We start from the raw sequence: 22,913 nt of genomic DNA, 5'->3' as shown, positions 1-22,913 counted from the left end.
CACGGATTCAAGCCCGAACCGATTTCTACCGAATTCCAACCGCCAAAACTCATTTCCCGACGTCTAATCCAACCCGCAACAACCACTAACAGTCATACTCAGCCACCAATAGCCATGATTAACCACCAATAACCATGATCAACACCTTAATCAACCTCTAATCACCCCAAACCGCACCCAAACGAGTCCGAAAAATACCCGACGTCCTAGGCGAGGTTTAGGGAGCGACTTACCGGACTCTAGACTAACTCGGCTAGAGCGGGAAGGTGGAACGGCTGGCCGGCGTGGCTCCGGCGAAACTCCGGCGAGAGAGAAAATGAAGGAAAATGGAGAGAAAGTGGAGAGAAAAGGTGGGAAAATGGGGAGAAAATTTCTGAAGAGGGCTGGTCTTCACGTGAGAGTGAGTGAGGAGAGAGAGAGGTCAGCCAACTTGGTCAAATAATTTAATTAGGGGTGCCATGTGTCAAGCTTAGGTAAAAAGGACTAAAATGCCCCTAATTAAATGGTTCCTATTCATTCTTATCTAAAAAGAGAGGGGCAAAAGGGTCAATGGTCCCCAAGGATGCAGCTGATATTTATCCATAATTATCCCAATTTATCCAAAAAAAATTCGGACCCAAAAATTAGCCCAGGGGCAAAATGGTAATTTTCCGGTCCCGGGGCGAAATTCCAATTTTCGCACATACGCGTTCCATATGTGCGTGGCCAACATAATGTGGTGTCGGAATCGCGAAATTCACTTTCTAAGCCCTCGAAAATCAACTGCGAAGTTCCGGGAATAAAATAATATTATTTTTCCAATTTTTGTCGAAATTCTAATTTTTTACCGTAACCACTCCAAATATGCGTGGCCACCCTAAAATGACCTTGGCCTCGAAAAATAACCTCAAACGACCTCAAAATCCAACATCGGTGTCCACAGGGGCAAAACCGTAATTTTTCCGGCCCCGGACCGAAATCTATTTTTTTGCAGAAATGGGTGGCCCCAAGGTTGGCCAAGCCGAAAACGTCATCGGCCGTCCAAAATTGTCACTTTCAAAATTCTCGATTCCCGGCCCCGAATTCCAAGAAATGACTAAGATCGAACAATCGCGACTTTAGTTTATCTCAGGCTAACGGGTGGCTCATTGGGATTATGTGCTCTTGACCCGTGACCGACACTAAGTCAAATCACGTTTAACTTTGCTCGAGCTAAGGCGACCTCGATTGTCATATAATTGCGAGGGTCTGTCACTAGTTCCCTTCGGACACGATCAATCAGATAGACCGGTCTCGGTTGGCTCAAAACATTCCCTCGTCAATTCATATAGTCGAAGATCGAACCCAGGTCGAGTTTTTTGGTCGTGCAAACTCAATCCCGTAATAGCCTTACCCCTAAGGTTAGCATCCCGTGAATGCGCATTTCCGGGTGAGACCTCACTATAGTGCATTGGTCAAATTCATTTCTTAAATCCCGGGAAAAGGATCGAAAATTCAGACTGTTACAGTTGATTACCAGGTCCCATTTTCCTCTTTCCTTGAGAGAGAATTATGGAAATGGTGGGGACGTCATCGTAAGCATAGACATATAATACGCATTTAGAAAGAATAAGGACTCTGAATGATGTGGATTTCTTGAAAATAACTTACAACAAGCACCCAATCACATAAAAATGGCGGTTGGCCGGTGCAGTAAATAAAAATGGAAGGTGGAAGGTGCGCATCAAACTTGGGACTCAGTCTTAAACTTCAACTTCAACCTCACTCTGCACTCATTGGGTGTTGTATAACCTAACACAGCGCAACTTGTTTTGAAAGTTTTTTTAGTTGGTAACATTTTGGTTTGGCTGTCGCGATGACGCCACCAACCTCAAATCATAGGGTTGCTGGTTGTGGGGAGCAGTTGTGTCTCGAATTAAATATTCCATAATAAGTGTAAAACTCTTATGATATCAGCCAATATGGATTGCTAGTGCTTGTCGCTTCTCGCCACTCTTTTTATGAAAGAAAAGGATCGGTTGCAAAATAGATTTAATTTGTCTTTTTTGGAATCATAATGCATCATTTCAGTCCTCAGCTATTCTTTCACTATGTGATTATCCGAAATTTATGCATTTTTGAAGCACGACATCTACTGCGTCCCGTCTAATAACCATGTGCATAGCATTGGTAATTTCTCCATTTCTCTCTTTAGAGCAATAACACTTAAAAAATGGAAAAGAATACCTAAAACTCTATCCAATTTCATAGTGTTGTGTACGATCTAATTGTTAGAATAATTAAATATTAAATAACGCTTTCATCTAAGAACTTAAGCTTTTAGAATACTTGATAATGATCCCATAAAATCTCACACTAATAACGAGAGCGCATACCATGCAACAAAAAAATTTGGAAATGGGGGGGACATTCATCATAGGCATTGACATATAATTCGTATTAAGAGAAAATAAAGAGTCTGTGCAAGGTGTATTCCTTGAAAACAAACTTACGACAAGGACCCAATCATTAGCGACAAATACAGAATATAAAAAAATTAATCTCGATTGGATAAGTTCAAGGGACGGCACTTCCATTCACATGTTCCATTCGATGACTGGATCATAAATTGCCTGTGATGTAGAAAAATGTATGATTTCACGATCGATGTGTGTAATCCATCTTTTCAAATTTAAGATAAAGAAAGCATTTCATTCATTTATTACATTCTATTTAATTTAAGGAACTTATGTTATATATAGGACAGTTCGAATAAAACTTTAAGGGAAAAATACTGAATACATTTTTTTCAAAATTTTCTCATTAGACAAAGAGCTCGAACAGAACATTCATAACGGGTGTGGAACTTTTATGGTAATGCTCAGAGCAGGTAATTAAAAAGTTCCTTTTTTTTCTCTTTTCAAAGTATTATTTTTCTCGCCCATGACAATCCATTTCCATCTCAATAAAAATCACATGCTATTAACTTGCATAAGATTATTTGCTAAATTATCCAAATATAATCCCTAATAGAATGACATGTTTGTCTATTATGTAACTGAGAACTTAAATTTTTTTTTATTTTAAAGTGTCAAAAAAACGATAAAGGTACTCGAAATATGTATTATAGGAGCTCTAACCATTTCGGTTGTTTGCTGATTGAGTCTTAGACATTCTATTTAGTCAAGTGATTCCTGAGTCTTTTTGGAAAATTTGCAATTGAGTCCTAATCTCCCACATTTACTCATTCGCAAAATCATGTCTGTTTAGTTTTTGACAAAATTAAACCTTGTTATGACAATAATCAAGGAATAAAACACATAAGTTTCTTGAAAGTTGAGTGACAAACTTGATTATGAGATTTTATTGAAAAGTAGAGTTCAATTTTTCTCATAACTTTATGTGATTGAAGAAAAAATTATACTTTGGGTTTTTTTTATCTGTTTAGGTAAAGGCTTATTTTGAAATTGCTCTCCAAAATGAAGTTGTCTACTCCATGATCGACAAAATTCACATGCTATATTTCTGATTGCTGTTAAAATAATACTTCTTTTCATAATACTCTAAAACGAATTTAACTTGTCCTTTTGGGAATCATGATGCATCATTTCTTTTTTCAGCTATTTTTTCACTAAGTGATATAAAAGAATTTTATGTGTTTTTTAATCACGACATCTATTGCACCCTATCTAACAACCGCATGCATAGTGTTGCGAATTTCGCGATTTTTTCTCTTTATAACAATAACACTTGAAAGATGGAAAAAAAAAACATCAAACTCTATCTAATTTCATAGGTTTGAATGAAGCTTTTTCCTCGAGAGATTTTTAACTGTGTACGATCTAATAACAAGAGAGCATGCCGAGAGTGAAATTTGGAAACGGTGGGGACGTCATCATAAGCATAAATATATAATTCGTATTAGGAAAGGAGTCTGCATGATGTGGATGTTGGATGTTTGTTTGTAAAACAAACAAAATAATGCTCTTTCCTTTGTCTCACATAGGAAAGTTTTAAGAAAGTGGGCCACTTTATAATTGTGAATATCTTCTTGCTCCTTAGAATGAAGACAATGGGGTGTGTGCTAGTCCACACAATACACGCGTGCGGGTGTGCGATTTTGGCGCGATTATTAGGCGCACTTAGCACGCTTGTACGGCCGCGGTTTAATTAGCACTAATCCCTTTATTTTTTATTTTATTTTGTTTTTTGTTTATTAAATAATTTTCAAAATTATGAAAATTCGGAATTATATATTTATTTATTTTATTCCGAATTTTACATATGTCTTTTCAAGACAACTTTTGGAGATTATACTTGTTCATTTTTCAATCTTTTCCGAAGGGTTGCATCTATTCAGTTTTCAACTTCTTCCGAAGGAATATCTTTGTTAGCTTTGCAACTTTTCGTGAAGAGTTGTCTATGTTCTTTAAGACCGATTTCTATATATGTCAGTTTTTGGCAAGAAAGAAAGAACGAAATCAATTTTTCAAGTCTTCTTTCGAAAACTACAGCCATCATTTTTCAATTGTTTCCTAGAGAGACCCTGGAAAAATATTAGAATTGCTATCTAGTATTCTCATTTTGAGACTTTGTTGTATCCTGGAGGATTTTTGCCGGTGACCATTAGCAACAATTGTGGGGCAAATAAATCCTTAAGGAAAGTGATATCACGCCTCAAAGTCCGACTTGATTGCTCTTTTGATTCGAAGCCATTTATATTCACAACAGTGGATTCCTTGGAAATAACTTACAACAAGCACTCACTCACAAGTGACAATTACAAAATGGAAAAAATAAGAATAAATCAACGGAAAAAAGAAATCAAACATAAGTGACCAATTAAATTCTTCTTTAACATCTTGACCAAAAAACATTTCTTCTTTGACATTCACTAAGGAAAACAAGAGGTGGAGGACCAAACTGGGGACTCAGTCTTGAGAAATTTCGTGACCTAATTGTGGTATAATTCGTGCGGAGAAATTGTTTGGTTTCTAACATTTTGGTGAGATTGTTGAAAGATCTTGCCAACCTTGGACTTTCAGATTGCAGGTGATATATAATAGTTGTGACTCAAATCAAACATACCGTAACAAGTACGAAACTCTTATAATAATACTAAAAGAGGAATCGTGCACGCTGGTCTTCCCTTCCCACCCTTTTTTTGAATGAAAAGGAATGGACACAAAATACATTACATTTTTCCCTTTTGAAATCATAATGCATCAATTCAAACCTCAGCAATTTTTTCACCAAGTGATATCTAAGATTTTTACGTGTTTTCAAAGCACAACGTGTAGTGTGCCCCATCTAATAATTGCGTGCATAGTTTTGGAAATATCCCGTTTTATCTTTATAACAATAACACTTTGAAACATGGGAAAAACAATACTTAAAAACTCCTTTTAATTTCATAAGCTTAACTGGAGTTTAATCTCGACCAGTTTTCAATCATGTATGATCTAATAACGAGAGCGCACACCGTGCAAGTTAGTATCGACTGATGTTGTCATCGTCATCTCAAATGCAATTGTCATTGTTTTCGTGGCATCTGTATTCACCGCCACTGAATGCAAGATGAACAATTACATAAATTGATCGATAGAACAACAGGAAAGTATAAAGCAAGTATTTTGGGAAATTTTCACGCTCTTTTAACGAATAAATCTACGCCATGATGCATCGTGTTCAGGTGCTTGCTAGGACATGCCCAATTTCTAAGTTCAAGGGATGGCGCTTCCATTTTACATTCTTTTCTATTCAATAAGTGAGGACTCCATCTGTCCATATGAAATTGCCCGTGGGGTGCCTGAATGTATGATTCCACAAAGATCCAATGCATGTAATGATCTTTTCTAATGTAAGATAAAGAAAGCATTTCATTCATGTAGTATTTGCTATTTACTTAAGTAAAGTATGCTATATATAGGTTAGATTTCGAGTAATAATTTAAAGGAAAACTATCAAATACTTTTTTCTTCAAGATAAAACTTTCTAATAATTTAAAGGTTCTTTGTCTCAATTAAAGCAGCAACGGAAGCAAAAATGCCCACCCCATTGCAACAGCTCTTGTTTGATTTGTCTTTCTTTTCTTCCTTCCATTTCAAGCTTTCTTGTTAAGAATTTTCAGCAAATAGTTATCTTATTCTTCTAATTTGGACGGCCAAATAGGATGTCATCGTGGCATTTAATGGGTGATTTAACGGCCTTTGATCACGTTAATCCAGATCTGGTTACCGCGACAATCTTATATCGTGCTCTTATTTTTCACGTAAAGAAAGAACAGCAACCTTTCTCTTGTTTGTTTGTTTGTTTGTTTTTTTTTAAGGAATTTTTTTTTCTCCGGGTAAAGAAAATTAAATAATCCTCACTGGCAAAGGATGGCAAAAAAAGCATCGCCGTTGTTACTTCACGAGGTCAGTCGTGAACGACTTAGAAATTTTGGTCCCATGGACGTACAGGCCAATGTGCAGCTCTCTGCCGATCTTATTCCCTTTCCCGGATGTACAGTCTCGCATGATCACCCAATTCTACCAAGACTGTCCCTTTCTAGTTAACCCATTTTCAATTTGGTAATTTGGGCTGATTTTTTTTTTGGGCGTCGATGATTGTAAAAAAGAAGAAAAGAGAAAGAAAAGAGTTATCAGGTAGAGGCATTGGAGATGGCCATTAAGGTATCACAAGATACACTAGTGTACTTGGTGACAGGTTTAGGCAAGACTCTGATTCGCAAACCCTCCCCTTTCATTGTTGTTTTCTTGGTCCCTCAACTCGTCCTCGTCCCCCAATGGCCACCCTTCCTACTTGGAAAGGGGAAAATGGAGAGTTCGATTCCCCACCTCCTCAGAAAAGCTAAAGGTGGGGATGTGTAGTTTTAAATGAGGGTTTCGACTCTCACGCCTTGTAAGAAGCAGGGTAAAAGTCTGAGAGTGAGTTTAGAGTTAGAGTAAGACAGACCGAAAAAAAAAAAAAAAAAAAAAAACTCATCCTCGTCTCTGAGGTTTTCCCTCTCTCTCCACTCGTCAAGAACAACTTGTATTTACCATGAACTCCAGTATTTGTTAAGAACAAATAGAAATTGCCGAGAACCAGTTATTTCGGTAAATTTATTTATTAAGGATAAAGATCATGAACTCGTAAACGCAATTCATCAATAGAAAATATTTTCATATCAAGTAAGCTTAATCTTAAACAACCATATTACTCGAGAAATCAGAAGTATCGGCAGTAGACTTAGAAATGGGCCCGGCGGCACACGGGCCTGCCCATATATGACCTAATCCATAAGGGCCTGCCAAAAGCATATTCGTGGGCCTACGTTTATTAGATCCTGCCCGGTCCGTTTGGGACCGAGCCAGGCCCACCTAGCCCACAAACTCCTATATCATTCTTTGTCGATGCATCTTCGAGCTAGCACCTCACCACCACGTGCTCGGCCATGCAAGTGTCTTCATGCTTTGAGAAAAAAAAAAGAGGGTCTGGAATTCTTAAATCAAATTTGTTCTTTTACTTTTACTCTTGTTCGTTTTGGCTGCTTCTTTGTTTTGGCACTTTCAGAGCAAAGCCCACGACGCTCAAGTTCGGAGTTTTAAGAACAAAGTTCTTTTGTCTAAATATAAAGCAGCCATGGAAGCAAAAATGGCCACCATTGCCCTCCATGGCCACAACAGATCTGGATTCGACAAGTCCATCGTCAAACCTCCTCGACCATATTCTCCACGATTCTTCGACCCCAGCTCTTTCTGCACCTCTAGTTTCGCTTCAGCCAAGAGGTCACTGATGGCACGCGCCGGGTTGACGGAGAAGGTTGGATCTCATTCGCAGCTTCATTTCAAACTTTCTTTCTCTAGAATTCTCAGATTATACTTATTTCATTCTTCTCATTTGAACGGCCAAACAGGATGTCATCGTGGCATTTAACGGTGGTTTAGCGGCCTTTTATCACGTTAATCCAGATATGGTCACCAACAACAAGCTTATACCGTCCTCTTATTTTTTACGTAAAGAAAGAACAGCAATCTTGCTCTCGTTTGCTTTTTTTTCTCCGGGCAAAGAACATCAAATAATCCTCACTGGCATAGGATGACAAAACTTTATGCTCATCTGAAAATTAATATTCGAGAAATTTTATACCGTTCGCACAAAATTAGGAAGTACGTGAGATAGAAAGAGAGAGCACATCTGCGTGGGGGCTCCAGTGAAGGTGCTACTTTGCTACACCTTCGAAACCGCGACGTCTCGTTCGTGGCATCTAACGAAATTCTAATGAGCGCCATTGGATTGAAATACGATGTCACGCCATGCCGGAGCGGCTATGTAATCAAAGCGTCGAGTGTTCGGACTTCTTAAGGCGCCCATTTAATTTGACTAAATTGCGATTATTCCTTTTCTTTCTTTCACAATAGTCACTGGCGAACCTAGAAATTGAAGTTCAAGAACTCAATTGGCCCCCCAAAAAGAAATAGTTCACAGACTCAATTGAACATTTTACAAAAATTCGAGATCTATTCGTGCCTTTATCCCTCTTTTTGTACCCAAGAATATCTATCCTAATAGAATATTTAATTATGAGGTCACTTTTTGTTCGTTAGATAATTTGAGTTTAACCTCTTTTAGCTTCAACGCCCAGTTTGCTATGACCATGCTACGTCAGTTTTGAAAATCCTCTGCTTTAGTTCGATCTTCTCTTACCTTTGACTTGATATGCTTTAATGATTTTTTTTTTTTGGTGCAGCTTTCTTTTGTTACGATTTTCCTCTAATTTTGTCACCTGGTGGAGACAAGGTTTTGTCTACTCATTTAATACTACTATGATGAAGTTTGATTTATTTTTTCGTTAAACAATTCGTGGCATTTCTTCATTTGTTAATCACAATTAAGTCATCCTAAGAAAGAAAAAAAATAGAAGGAAAATCGCCATGTGTTAGGTGGAGAGAGTGTCGATGTCAACTTGTCATAAAGCACTATGAGTCCGCACCATCACAGATTTATCGAATTAAACTTAGATAAGATTAGACAATGAAATACAGAAACGGGAAAGACTGAAAAGTGCGGGATGTGCATCAAGAGTGAACAGGAAGAACTACAAAAAAAAAGTTGGCTGAATGTTCGGAAGGAGACATGGGAAGGGAAAAGACAAAAAAAATGAAGAAATAAAGGCAAAGTACGAACGAAATGGGAAAGAGTGCCACGTGTCAGCAATACCTGGCTGGTCTCCTTGAACGTTGGCCCGGAATGTCACACAATCCGCATCCATAGGAAGGGTCACTATGCTCGCCTAACAGTGGGCATGCATGAACATGGAGACCACATGTGTTTGGAACAGCAAGCAAACCTTGCAGTGCTTTACAGTGAGAGAGTGCCAATGAAAGCAACCCATGTAGTTTTGATAGATCGGGTAACCTTTCTATGGAGCTCCATTCTCCAATAAATAATATCACCAGTGAATTTGGAAAATCAGGCAAACCTTGCAGTGATTCACAGTGTCTTACATACAATCTCCACAACCCATGTAGTTTTGATAGATCAGGTAACCTTTCTATAGAGCTCAAATTGTAAATTTTTAATGATCCCAGCGATTTTGGTAAATCAGGCAAACCTTGCAGTGATTCACAGCGACTTACATACAAGCTCAACAACCCATGTAGTTTTGATAGATCGGGTAACCTTTCTATGGAGGTGCATTCAACAATATCTAATCTCTTCAGCGATTCCATTTCTCCCAAATCTCGAATCTCGATTAGCTGTGAGCACGAAAAGATACTCAGTACTTCGAGCTTCCTTAAGCTTGATAGACCTGATAACCTCACCAGCGATTTACATTTCCCAACACTTAATTCAAGGAGGTTCTCTAACTGTTTGAACTCGATCTCTCTCAATCCCCATCTGGAGAGTGTTAAATGAGGCAAACATCTCAAATCAGAGAGAAAGGGTTGTTCTATCGGTAACTTGACATCGTCTAATACCAAATGACGAAGACCTAAAGGAGGCCGTGGGAGAGATTGAGGATCATCACAATATATGTGTACTTTCGAAAGCTTAGGAGGCCATGTGATATCTATATTTCTAGAATCATAACCATGGTATACCAACCTGTCAAGATTCTCCAAAGTCCATATGGCCTTAGGTAGCTCTCTTATCTTTGTCCCATGCGTACTTAATGAATTCAGCCTTTTAAGATATCCAATGGAAGCAGGCAATTCTGTAATTTTTGTATAACACAAGCCTAAGCAGAGCAATGATTCTAGTCTTCCAATGGAGTTTGGTAGCTCCCTTATTTGAGTTTTTCCCAGGTCCATTCTCTCCAACCTTTTGAGATCTCCAATAGAATCAGGTAACTTTCTTATCTTACTCTTAATCGCAATTAAGCGCCTAAGGCTTTTAAGAGATCCAATGGAAGCAGGCAGTGCTATAATATCAGTACGCTGCAAGTCTAAGTCAAGCAACGATTCTAGTCTTCCAATGGAGTTTGGTAGCTCCCTCATCCGAGTGTGTCCCAGGTCCATTTTCTCCAACCTTTTGAGATTTGCAATAGAATCAGGTAACTCTCTGATTCTTGTGTTGAACAAATTCAATTCAAGCAATGAACTCAATTTCCCAATGGAGTTTGGAACCTTTCTAAGCCGATAACAATGCTCTAAAGACAAGCACTTCAAGCCCGCCATCTCTCCAATAGATGGATGAAGCTCTCGGATACACTGCCCCTCAAGCTTTAGACTCGACAGTTTCTTCAAACGGCATATTGTAGGAGGTATTGCGCACAGGTCAAAACGGGGGCTTCCAGACAACGTTGTCGGCTGCACTCTGGCTGCAATTATTTCCAAGCGCTTTAGGCGCTCTAGCTTATCGATAGAGCTATCGATTTGTGTCAACTCTGGATAATGTTCAACAAAAACCAATATCCTCAAATTCAAGCATGTTGAGAAGTCGGGAGTCGTCGACAGATGGCATCTCATGAGATGTAGAACTTTCAAGTCATGATTTGCCTATGAAACAAATTAGAATTAGAAAAGTAAGGCGAGGGAAATGGCGACAAATGTATACATGGGATACGAAACCATACCAAGCATGGGCCCCATCCATTCCAATTCTCAGGAATTTTGCTGTCAGAAAGCTTGAGCACAACTAAGTTCCCTAAGCATAGATTGACTGCCTGCAAGTCTGAAGGGCAACGATGCCAAGAGAGCCATTTTAAACTCGAGAGAAGATTCTTAAAGTCTCCTGTCAAGTTGCCCCCCTCTAATTCCAACAACCTTAAGTGATGCAGACTTGAAAACTCTTCCCTTGTAAATATGTGCTCTTTTGAAAGTCCAGTTAGTTTGAGTGCTGTGATTTTATATGTTCCCTGACAACATGAAAAGTTATAAGTGAACTTTCTACGGTAAAGAAAAAGAGCGAAGCATTCCGCGAGTAAAAATATCATAGACTAGTTCTGTAAGTAAATTATTCTGTTTGCTTCTACTTTGGGGTTGTAAATGTAAGCAATTAATATCTATTGCTAGATATTGTTAAAATCAGTGATCCATTTTCAAGAAGCATCTAGACCTCTCCTTCTCTGCAAAGGCAACAAAATATCTTCGATACAAGTCCACATATGGTTGTGTCTAGAAAAATTTTAAACGAAAAAAATGTCTCAGCACAACTCGGCAGAGATTTTTCCTATGAAAGTCAGTGGAATTGCTCTGTAAATAGAGCTTAGAATCATTCATGCAATTGTATGGGGAGCAGTATAACTAATTTGTTGAAATAATGAAACTATGTTTTTTTCTTATCCCAATGGCTATACCCTTGGAGTTTTCTTACCTTGTTCTCTTGTCATCCTCTCCCGAATATATCCCGCACACAAACAAACTAGCACATTAAACCACAAACTAAATAGTGACATCAAAATCATGCTTCCGCAATCCAACATTGGTATCGGACCAAAAACCAACGAGTAGTATCAGACCAACAACCAACAGATATGAGTTATGATATTACTTTCATTTCACTCAAAATTGACAAATTTAGTTTTATGCGATGCACAACACAGACAAAAGAACACATCCAGGAATATACTCTAAGCTTTGAGCTGATGTTTCCATGATCGAAAAGACGGTAGCTATGAATAAAATGTACCTTTCTATGCTGCACTACGTTCAACGCATCCTTGGGAGACCATAGTCTACTACGCTCCTCCAGAAATTTGTGTTCTTTTCGAACAATTTCTCTTCCAAGGTCTCTTAGCAGGTCATGCATCGACAGTTTGTCATTACCATCAACCTTTATCAAAGACATACGAGAAAGGACAGGGATCTCAATTTTGGGGGAAAAATCCAATGCTTTCCACATATAATGTGGATGGATTCTTTCTTCACCAATAAAGCAACATGCAATATCAAGAAAAATTTCTTTCTGTTCATCCTCTAGCATATCAAAGCTAATCATTAATTTGTGACTGACATCTTGATTGGGAACTAAATCTAATTTCTTCAACGTGGCTTTCCAAAGTGGTTTACTTTTGCCACAAAGAGAGGAGCCGATGACCTCGAGAGCCAAAGGAAGTCCCCCGGCTTTGTAAATAATATCATGAGAAATATGATCATAATCATGTGGAGGAGAATCCATTTTGAATGCATGCTTACTGAAAAGCTGAAGAGCATGGCGATGGGACAATTCTCTCATTTGATAGATTGAAAACTCTTTGAAATGCGTCTGGACATTATTTTCTCGGTTCTCCTCTTCAATTGGCAAAAAGTTAGTGTCCCTCGTCGTAATAATAATTCTGCTCCCTAGACCAAACCAATCACGCTTTTCTGCAAGTGTTGAGAATTGTTCATGCTTATCTAGGTCATCGAGAACGATGAGGACTTTCTTGTTGCGGAATCTCCTTTCAATTTGATTAATCCCTGCATCACAGTCAGAAATCTCCACTTGTTTGATGTTGAGAATTTCAGACAATAATTGTTTTTGCAATTGAACGACATTGCCGCCCCTTGAAGCTTCTCGAACATTCAAAAGAAAGCTACACCCATGAAATCGACTCGAAATTTGGTTAAAGACAACTTTGGCAAGAGTCGTCTTACCGATGCCCCCCATTCCATGGATTACCAGATAACGTACATCAAGTGAACCTTCGTCTATTAGGCGCATGACATCTTTAACACAATCCTCAATTCCAACTAAATGATCCGGCAGCTTTTTGTCTCTTTTATTCAGCTTGATCGAAACTTCAGCAACGATTATTTTAATGAGTTTGCCGTAACTGTCATATTTGATAAAAGGGTCTAGTAAGAAACATCCAAATAGAATATTAAACAATTGAGCTCTGAAATATTATGAATTAAACATAAACCAAACCATAGAGGAGGGGTGGGGGAGGAAGCGGGGGCGACCATCCCCCTCCCAAAAATATTTTGCATATATACTCTGTAGATATATAGGAAAAAAATCAACCATAAGTGAATTGCCACCCTCCTCAAAAAAGTATATTAATTTATATTATATACAAAGTAATCTCACGTATACTTTCAATCCATACTCCTTTTTTCAGAAAAATCAACCAAAATCCAGTCAATTTTCTTAAAACGAATTGCAATTGTGTATTTTATACCATGGTCAAAGATGTAAATTGGTAAGACAAGAATGAAATCTTAAACTTTGAAAAAGATGCTCCCTCATCCATAAATTGTAAAAATCGAAACCTACGGATTTTCTTCCTTTAAATATATATGCAAAGGATTTGTTTATTCATTTTTTATTGCTCATACAAAGTGTGTGCTCGGTTTACTAGTTTTGCATGGAGTAAAATAGTAATAGCTAGAACAATTGTTTTATTAAATCAAATCTACATAAAATTATTTTAGAAGTTAATAAAAAGGTATTTTTATTCAATCTAAATGATGCAAATTGAATAATGAATTCAGATTGGATTTGTCATGTCTAAATAGAGAATTCATCTAGTTTTGAAAGGAATTGATTTAATTGGTCAGAAAACTCATCTAGTTTTGAAAGGAATTGATTTAATTGAGTGGATGTGTAGTGAGTAGTTATAAAATATGTGGAGATTGAGTGACAATTTGATGAAAAAGAGAACAATGGGTAGTTGTATCTTTTAATGCAAGGACGAAAATATTTCTTATTATTTATAGTTATATCAATTAAATATCTAATCAAAGAAAAAAATAAAAGCCCAAACCTTACCCGGTATCTTTGAGATCCCATCCGCTCATATCAGGGACCTTCTCCAGAGCCTTCTTCCATATCTGCACGACCTCGCAGCCATACTTCTCCTCGTGCTTCTGCAGAGCATCATGGTACAGCTTAGTTTTAAGCTTGACATCTCTGGGTTCCACGTCAAAGAAGACCGGCAGAATCATCGCTTTGCAATACACCATGTATGCAAGCTCACGAAGACACCACGCACTGACAGCGTAGTTTCTAGAGAAGATGGGAATACAGATTGAGGAGCTCTCGATCGCACGCTTCAGTTCGCCTCCGATATCTTCGCCTTTTCTGATCTCTTCATCGTCTCTGAAAACGCGAATGCCAGCTCCATCCATGGCGTGATAGAGGCAATCGGCAAAATTCTGGCGAGTGTCAGGCCCTCTAAAACTCAAGAACACCTCGTATTCAGCCCCCAGCGACGACTCAACATCGCCTCTACTAGTCGACGCCACTGTTCCATCCGAATATTCCCTCATCGCAATCTTCGGGAGCTAAAGGGTAGTGGTCGAGTTGAATAATGAGGAGAGAGATGTAAGAGAGTAGTGTCTAATGCATGCAAATCTGGAGGTATTTATGGACGAGCCAAAGAATCGTGGGAGGGGCTAAGGAAATTTCCTGCAATAAAATATTATTTTATAAACCATTCTGATTAATAATTTCAATTGATTCCACCTCACGATCCAATTTACTAAACTCAAAACTTTCCCCCAGGCCACAACAGGACAAGTTCAAATCTGATTTCATAAACTCGTCTCGTTTATTATTCGCACCGGGAACAATAAGTACAATACTTATTTGAGCTCGAAGTTTGTGAATTGGTTCTAAACATGACTGCACTGTCGTTTTAAAGGCAATTTGTAATGGATTCTCCAATCAATTTCATTTTTTGTTAAACACCACAATTTCTTTCAAGTGATTTTCAACACGATCAAACATAAGAAAATGACTCATCTTTCATGAAAACAATTCCACTAATTTCCATCAAACAAACAGACCCAAAATTATATCAATTGATTTCACGTCAAGTTCTAATTAACAATACCGACCCATCAGCCTTTGCAACTTCACGTACAAGATCATTTCAAAGGTGCAGGGTAACCGGTTAAGAACGTGGCTACCTCAATTGATTGAAGCATAACAGAGTGCCTTTGTTAGTGGAAGGCAAATTCAGGATAATATCCTAATAGTTCAAGAGGTATTAAACCAACTACGAATCAGCAAAAGGAAGAAAAAATTCCAAGCAGTGCTGAAATTAGATATGCAAAAAGCCTACGACAGGATTGAGCAGGACTTACTGGAAGCTTGTATGCTAAAAATGGGTTTCCGTAGAAAATGGGTCTCGTGGATCATGCAATGTGTCACTACTATCTTATTTAGTGTGAAGTTCAATGGGGAGCCTTTGCCTTCTTTCAACCCGACACGTGGAATCCGACAAGGCGACCCTCTCTCACCTTATCTTTTTATACTTGTGGCTAATGTCCTCTCCTTACTAAAAGCAGTTGAAGATGGTAGAGTAAAAGGAATAAAGCTAATTGACATGGCCCAAGTCTCTCCCACTTGTTGTTTGTGGACGATTCTATCTTTCTCCCGAAAGGGAAAGTTATAGAATGCCAAAACCTGGCTAACATTCTCAATCAATACTGTTTTGCCATGGGCCAGGCAATCAATTTAAACAAGTCAGGTGTTTTCTTTAGCTCAGGCTGCCCCCAGAATCTTCGTAGGAATATGGCGCAGGAATTGAGAGTCCCAGAAATAGACAAAACAGGGAAATACTTGGGTATCCCTTTGGATTAGGGCATATCAATAAAACAAATGTTCGCTTGGATATTGGCCAGGGTAATTATGAAACTTGAAGGGTGGAAGGAAAAGATAATGTCAAAGGCTAGAATGGAGATCCTATTGAAAACGGTTGTCAAGGCACTCCCGCAACATGCCATGTCAATCTTCAAGATACCGCTTTCCCTTTGTAGAGCCATTGAACAAAAGATTGCCTCATTCTGGTGGAAAAACAATGATTCCAAGGCCAGTATACACTGGAAGTGCTAGGAGGTAATGAAAAAGAGGAAGGACCGTGGAGGTATGGGTTTTCATGACCTAATGACATTTAATAGGGCAATGCTGAGCAAATGCTGACCTAATTACTTTCGACGCTTTGGTGCCAAATACTGAAAGGGCTCTACTTCCCCGACACTGATTTTTGGCATGAGAGGAAAGGACAAAGATTGTCCTGGGGGTGGCACAACTTGCTGATCGGAAGAGATGCATTAGCTGGCTCAGTTCAATGGTCAGTAAGGAATGGAAAATCGATTAGAATTCGTGAAGACAAGTGGAAAAGATTGGGCACAATTGCAAGTCCATCAAACCAAGATGATCCCCAATTAGTGTATGAACTGATTGATAGAGACCAGGCGAAAAACAAAGCCCTTATAGCTTGTTTGAAGACAGTATTGTGGAGGAAATCTTGGCCATCCCCATCCCATTTGTGGAAGAGAAAGATAGACTAGTATGGACAGCAGCCAAATCAGGGAATTACTCAGTTAAAAGCGGGTACAATCATCTCAGAAAAGAAGCAGGCAGCCCAGCCAATCAACAAGCCGCGTCCTCGCACCAAATACCACGAGGCCTATGCTCTAAAGGGTGGAACATGAACACCCTACCCAAAATCAAACTATTCCTCTAGCAACTTTGCCAAAATGCCTTGCCTACAAAGGAAAACTTGTTCAAGCGAAGAAACTTACCTGACCCACTGTGCCCAGTGTGTAAGACGCCCCCCCAAACACCAGAACACCTCTTTCTCCTTTGTCCCTGGACAACCAAAGTTTGGTCAGACCACAATTTACAAATCCGAATTGAAGATCAAGGTCTCACAAGCGTAGATCAGCTACAAGAGTGGATTACTAGCCTTGCCGTGTCTCGAGCTCGTTTCCGAAGCACTCTGGTTCCGGTGGAAGGCGAGAAAAAGTGCGATTTTTAGAGGCAAATCACCGGACCCGCAAGCGACTGATAATGAAGCGATAGCCTTGCACGAAGATATCAAAACTTGCCGCGCGAATCGAAAGAAAAAAACAAGAACGAGAAGGGATCTCACCTGCGATCTGGACGCCGCCGGAGAAAGGAGCTCTTAAGCTTAATGCGGACGCGGCCTTCGTTGCTGGCTCTATGTCGTGTGCGGTCGCCGGTGTGTGCCGAGACGCCTCAGGGAAGCTCACGGGAGGATTCGCTTGTCTGATTCGGGCTCAATCGACCCTTCACGCGGAAGCCCTTGCACTGCTTGAAGGCCAGTAGTGCTTTATTGCTCGAAGGCCAGTAGTTCTTGAATCTTTATGAAAGAATAGAGGAGAGAGAACACGGGGAGATGAGCCTTCGTGGAAGTGGAGTCTGACAATTCAGTCAGTAAGACACACTTGATCGGGTATAGCAAGACTGATGATGGTGTTCTTTTCTTGAATTTAGGGACGGCGCTTCCGTTCCCACATTGTTCAATTCAATGAGTGAGGACTCCATCTGCCCATAAAAGAATTATCGCAGTGTCCGTGAATGCATGATTCCACAAAAGTTCGATGCATTTAATGATGTTTTCATATTTAAGATGAAGAAAACATTTCATTCATCTAAATTTGATTATGTAAAATACGTTATACATAGGTTACATTTCGAATAAGATTTTAAAGGAAAAAAAATACTATATATCTCTATTTCAAGATATTACTTTCTAAGATAAAATTTTCTCAATGGACAAAAAGTTAAAATCGAAAATTATGTAACGAAGGTAAGATTCCTATGATAAGGTCAAGATGGGTAGCTTAAAAAATTCCTTTTTTCACCTCTTTTCAAAGTAATATCCTTCTAGCCGACGAAAATTCATTTCCCTCTAACTAAAAATTACGCCCTATTAACTTGCAAAGATTATTTGCTAAATTATCCAAATATACTCCCTAATTGAATAATATGGTAGTCTATTATGTAATTGATTTTTTATTCTAGAGTGTCAGCTAAATAATAAAGGTTCTCTAAATACAATATACTAGCAATAGGAACCCTTGTTTGTTTTATAGCAATTCCCTTGTTTGTTTTAAACTAGTGTGATTTACTGAAAGAAGAAGTGTAACTCTCCACGTGCACTATGTGTTATCGGTTCTATAGCAATTCCCTTGTTTGTTTTGTCGTTACTCAACTAGATAACAATAAAAACACAAATAAATTGATCTAATTAAAAATATTCTATCAACTATTCTAATTGATACCCACCAAAAAGAAAATATGTAATATTAATGGATTCCACTTCACGTTTTAAGTCGTGAGAAGTCTCTTTCATCGCGTTGCATAATTTCCTGAAAGGACCCAAGAAATTTCTCACAATGAAAATTTATCTTTCATTCCATAAAGGAAAATATATAATTTGAATTGATTTCACTTCACGTTCTTTTATTGACAAAAAAGAACATCAACGACAAGAGACACAAGAAGTCATGATCCTTTATTCAATGTTGTTTGGGCCAGATTCGTGGAAAATAAGGCTACTAGACTACCAGGTCCCATCTTCCTATTTCCTTGAGTTAGGGGACGGCACTACCAGGTCCCATTCGCATTTTGTTTGATTCAGTGGGTTGAAGACTCCATCTATCTATATCAAATTGCCCGTGGTGTACGTGAATTATCTTTTCAAATTTAAGATAAAGAAAGAATTTCATTGATGTATAATCCAGTAAAATATGTCATATATCAGTTATTAGAATAAAAATTCAAGGGGAAAATAACAAGTATTTTTTTCAAGATAACGATTTCTAAAATAAAATTATATCATTGGACAAAGAGTTCACACTAAACATTCAGTAACGCCAGAGAGTAGCTAAAAAATTGTGTTTTTTTTCTCTTTTCAAAGTGTTATCTCTCTTGCAAATGATAATCATTTGCTAAACTATCCAGATATATTCGCTAATTGAGTGATATGTTAATCTATTATGTAATCAGTGAGTGATATGTTAATCTATTATGTACTCGATAACTCTCTCTCTCTCTCTCTCTCTCTCTCTCTCTCTCATATAACCATACACAGCTCATCGGATTTAAGTAATTATGTCCTCAAACCATGGTAATTATTTCTCTTGCCTATTGTAATATGTCTCGATGTTGTGAAGACAAATATGTTGAAGTAGCAGTCAAAGATTGTCGGGCCTTGCTTTCTTGTATGCCTTTTTTTAATGTTTATCCCACTGCTCTACGACCCAAAATAAAGTACCGGATTGGATCACTAAAGCTCAACTTCGCAGCACTCTTCCTCAGTGCTGGTTTTCCAGCCCCCTAAACCCCTTTTGGATGTTTTGTCTGCTGAAGCTCATTTGGGTCCTTCACTTTATCTACTTAAATGAAATGGAAGGATGCATTTTCGATAAAAAGGAAAATTGATTCCACTTCACTGCTAATTTATTAAACTAAATAACTTTTCCACACTCCATATAAGTCCAAGCCGATGCATTTGATCGGGTATAGCACAACTAGTATTTGAGTGGGTTCATCAAACAACAGTATATATCAGCAAGTGTCGGAGGAGTCTAATGTATGCACGCGCCGAAAGTAGAGTCACACGCATCCTTTGCCCTCCTCATCCTCGTTTCATTAAAACTATAGTCTTAGAATAAATTCATAAGCTCTCGTAATTTGGTCAGTGCCGTACATATATTCCCCCACGTCACAACAGGACAAAGGCTATTTGATTCTTACAGCTAACAATGCACCAACGCTCAGCTACCCACGCACTAGATCCCAAACTAAGAAAACAAACAAACAAATGCTTGAGACATCAACTATTCTAATCGATACCCACCAAAAAGAAAATATGTAACATCAATGGATTTCACTTCACGTTTTAAGTCGTGAGAAGTCTCTTTCATCGAGTTGCGTAATTTACTGGAAAGACCCGAGAAATTTCCCATAATCAAAATTTATCTTTCATTCCATAAAGGAAAATATATAATTTGAATTGATTTCACTTCACGTTCTTTTATTGATAAACAAGAACATCAACGATAAGAGATGCAGCAAGTCATAGGGGGTATTTGGTTGGGCTTTGTGAAGGAGCTTTCAGCCTCCAAAGCCCTTTGGGGGAAATATGGAGTGTTTGGCAAATTATTTTTGGGACTCTTTGGCCAAATGTTGGCCTTCTCAAGGTTGAAAGGGTGCCTTGAGCTTTCAGCATTCTCGGAATACTAATACCCAATTAATGAAAATATGTTAGTTGCATTTTTTGCCCTTAAAATTTGTCTAAAAACCCACTTTTGCCCCTCGTGTGTACTGTTCATCTTCTTCTTTGTGAGGTGGCCGACGAGGGAGGCCGGCGAGGCGGCCGGCGCCGGATCGGGCCGGCAAGAGGCCGGCGGTCGTCGCCCGAGGCTGGGCGACCCTCGGCAAGGCCGCCGGGTCGCGCGACCCGGGCGGCCGACGCCCTGGGTCGCGCGACCCGTGCGCCGCTTGGTCCCACGACCCTCGGCGAGGGTCGCCCGGCCTCGGGCAACGGCCGCCGGCCCCAGATCTAGCCCGCCGGCGATCGCCCGACCTCAAGTGACGGCGGCCGGCGCCAGATCTGGCTCGCCGGCGGCCGGCCGGCGCCGGCTCTGGTGAAGGGTAAATTAGGTTTTTTATTCCCAAAGTCCATTTGCAAAAAAAATTCACCAAACACTATATTTTGGCCAAAGTAGCTTTACAAAATATTTTTACCAAACACCATTTGCATTTCCCCAATGGGCTTTCACCCAAAGGTATTTGCATTCCCCCAAGTAGCATTTTCAAAGTTGAACCAAACAGGCCCATAATCCTTTCATTCAATGTTGTTTGGGCTAGATTCGTGGAAAATAAGGTTACTAGACTACTAGGTCCCATCTTCCTATTTCCTTGAGAGAGAATTTTTGGAAATGGTGGGCACATCATATATAAACAATAAATCATATTGGGATATGAAAAGTATCAATCCACGAAAAAAACAAACATGCAACATAAGTAGCCAATTAAGTTCAAGGGACGGCACTTCCATTCGCATTTTGTTCTATTCGAGGGCTCCCATCTGTCCATAACAAATTGCCCAAGGCGCATGTGAATGATCTTTTCAAATCTAAGATAAAGAAAGCATTTCATTGATGTGATCCATTCTATTTAATCAAGTGAAATGTGTCAAATATCGGTTATTACAATAATAATTCAAGGAAACATAATAAGTTCTTTTTTTTTTCAAGATAACGATTTTTAATATAAAATTGTATCGTTGGACAAAGAGTTCAAACCAAACGTTCCTTGACCAGTGTGAGATTCTTATAGTAACGCTCATAGAAAAAATAAATGGCAACGATGCTCTCATGCTAAGTAATAGTATACTTGGAAGGCGCTACTTGTGCGGAAATCTAGAACGATAGAAAATGTGCAAAATGGAGCTAGACTATAGCAAAACTGTCACGAATGTGAGAATTCGTTGATCAATGGAAGAGGCCGAGCTTCGCCCGTGAAATTAGAACTACTATTAAAGTTGGGAGCGCTATCCTTACTGAAACCGTAAAAAATAAAGACATCAACAAGTCAGCGCAGAGTCGTTTTCAACGTTCATAGCCCCCCAAACGACGACGAGAAGAAACCACTTCTTAAAACATTACTATCTCCTCCAATTCATTCACTTTAATTTTTAATGCCCCCTCCAACTACTTCTAGAAAGAAGCCGTATTCCTTCGTAAAATAAATAATTGATTAAAAAAAAGGGGGACGAAATTCGATGGCAGAGAAGTCGTCAGGAGCACGTCTTTTTTCTCCCCCAATTTGTTCACACTTTCAACGTCTCGAAATCCAACCATCGTCTGCATGACCCCACGCAGAACGCGATGTGCGAACGAAACCGAAAAAAAAGATGTCCGTCCTTGTCCGAGGTAAAGATCGAGATTTTAACATTCCTTGTCCCACTTGTTTCGTCTAAGAAATCGGACACAAATCCGCATAATCTTAATTACACTAATTAAATAGGAATAAGTGCATCAAAAGTTTTAAGATTTATCACGAAAGTAAAATCGAGCCCTTAAACTTTCGAAAAAATGTCATCGAATCCTAAAACTCGTCGCGAGAGTACAATCAAGTCCTATGAGTTTCAAAAAATACAATCAAATCCTGAAACTTGTCAAATTGATCTAAACGAGTCCTTCCGTTTATTGCACTTTTTGAATGTTTTAAACTCAATTGCACTTTCGTGACAAGTTTCTATTGATTATCCAATTTGACATATTGCATTCCCAACCCGTGAGCAAGAGATTCTCAAGAAATATGCAATCTGCGCAAACTCATACCAAAATGTATAAACAACAAGCTTGATCTAATTATAATCAAGTACACTCGTAATAGCATGACCAGAATTAAGAGATACTAAGTGCATCTTTTGAGCGACTATCATGTTGGCATGGAAGAAACTGTATAATGTGTCATCATGCTGAAACATACTACGGACAACAAAAATTTGAACTTCCAAAAAGTTCACAAGTATATTTTCTTCTCTAATATGGATAAGCGTCAACTCAACAAGTGGAAGATCATCTTAATGACCGGTAACCTACTGTCAGATTAATTCAAGAAGAGAAGACCACGAGCGAGAGAGAGCTGAAGATCACCAGAGTCCGACAAAAATATCCTCTCAAGCAAAATCAAGCATCACTTTTCTCAAGAATGTAATGGGCTCGGAATCCTCAGGCACCAGTTAATTGGTCAAATGTGACATAGTTGTGCTT

The 22,913-nt window shown here is 38.8% G+C and overlaps 2 protein-coding genes across 4 annotated transcripts in view; both read right to left on the bottom strand.

The window, feature by feature from the left end:
- The window catches only part of LOC115679425 (disease resistance protein L6-like), a 56,768-nt gene extending 39,308 nt beyond the window's left edge, over positions 1-17,460 (bottom strand). Inside the window, exons 1-3 of one of the 3 annotated variants that reach the window (XM_056310878.1) lie at positions 17,252-17,460; positions 17,062-17,182; positions 16,902-16,968 (exon numbers count right to left, since the gene is read on the bottom strand). The gene's annotated coding sequence lies outside the window, so the exon portion shown is untranslated. Of the gene's footprint in view, positions 1-16,901; positions 16,969-17,061 lie in introns of all 3 variants that reach the window. The other 2 variants (XM_056310875.1, XM_056310877.1) reach the window with 2 other exon arrangements.
- Positions 9,153-14,639, bottom strand: LOC115665892 (disease resistance protein RPV1-like). The gene is made up of 4 exons (XM_056310367.1): positions 14,140-14,639; positions 12,076-13,201; positions 11,021-11,302; positions 9,153-10,943 (listed from the first exon to the last, which is right to left on the bottom strand). Exons 1-4 carry the CDS (start codon positions 14,637-14,639, stop codon positions 9,153-9,155), a joined length of 3,699 nt encoding a protein of 1,232 aa, XP_056166342.1.
- Positions 17,461-22,913: the final 5,453 nt, after the last annotated feature.

This window comes from Syzygium oleosum, unplaced genomic scaffold (assembly GCF_021117445.2).
Source record: "Syzygium oleosum isolate NSW1041296 unplaced genomic scaffold, Sole_v2.1 Sole_v2.04, whole genome shotgun sequence".
Classification (NCBI taxonomy): Eukaryota; Viridiplantae; Streptophyta; class Magnoliopsida; order Myrtales; family Myrtaceae; genus Syzygium; species Syzygium oleosum.
Note: the sequence above shows the minus strand (reverse complement) of the source record. Positions and strands in the feature narration are given on the sequence as shown.

Coding starts and splice junctions, on each gene's coding strand:
- LOC115665892 (XM_056310367.1), bottom strand. CDS start 14,639: ATGAGGGAATATTCGGATGGAACAGTGGCGTCGACTAGTAGAGGCGAT. Junction 11,303..12,075: donor ACGTAGTGCAGCATAGAAAG/GTACATTTTATT, acceptor TCATGTTGTCAG/GGAACATATAAAATCACAGC. Junction 10,944..11,020: donor ATGGATGGGGCCCATGCTTG/GTATGGTTTCGT, acceptor TTTGTTTCATAG/GCAAATCATGACTTGAAAGT.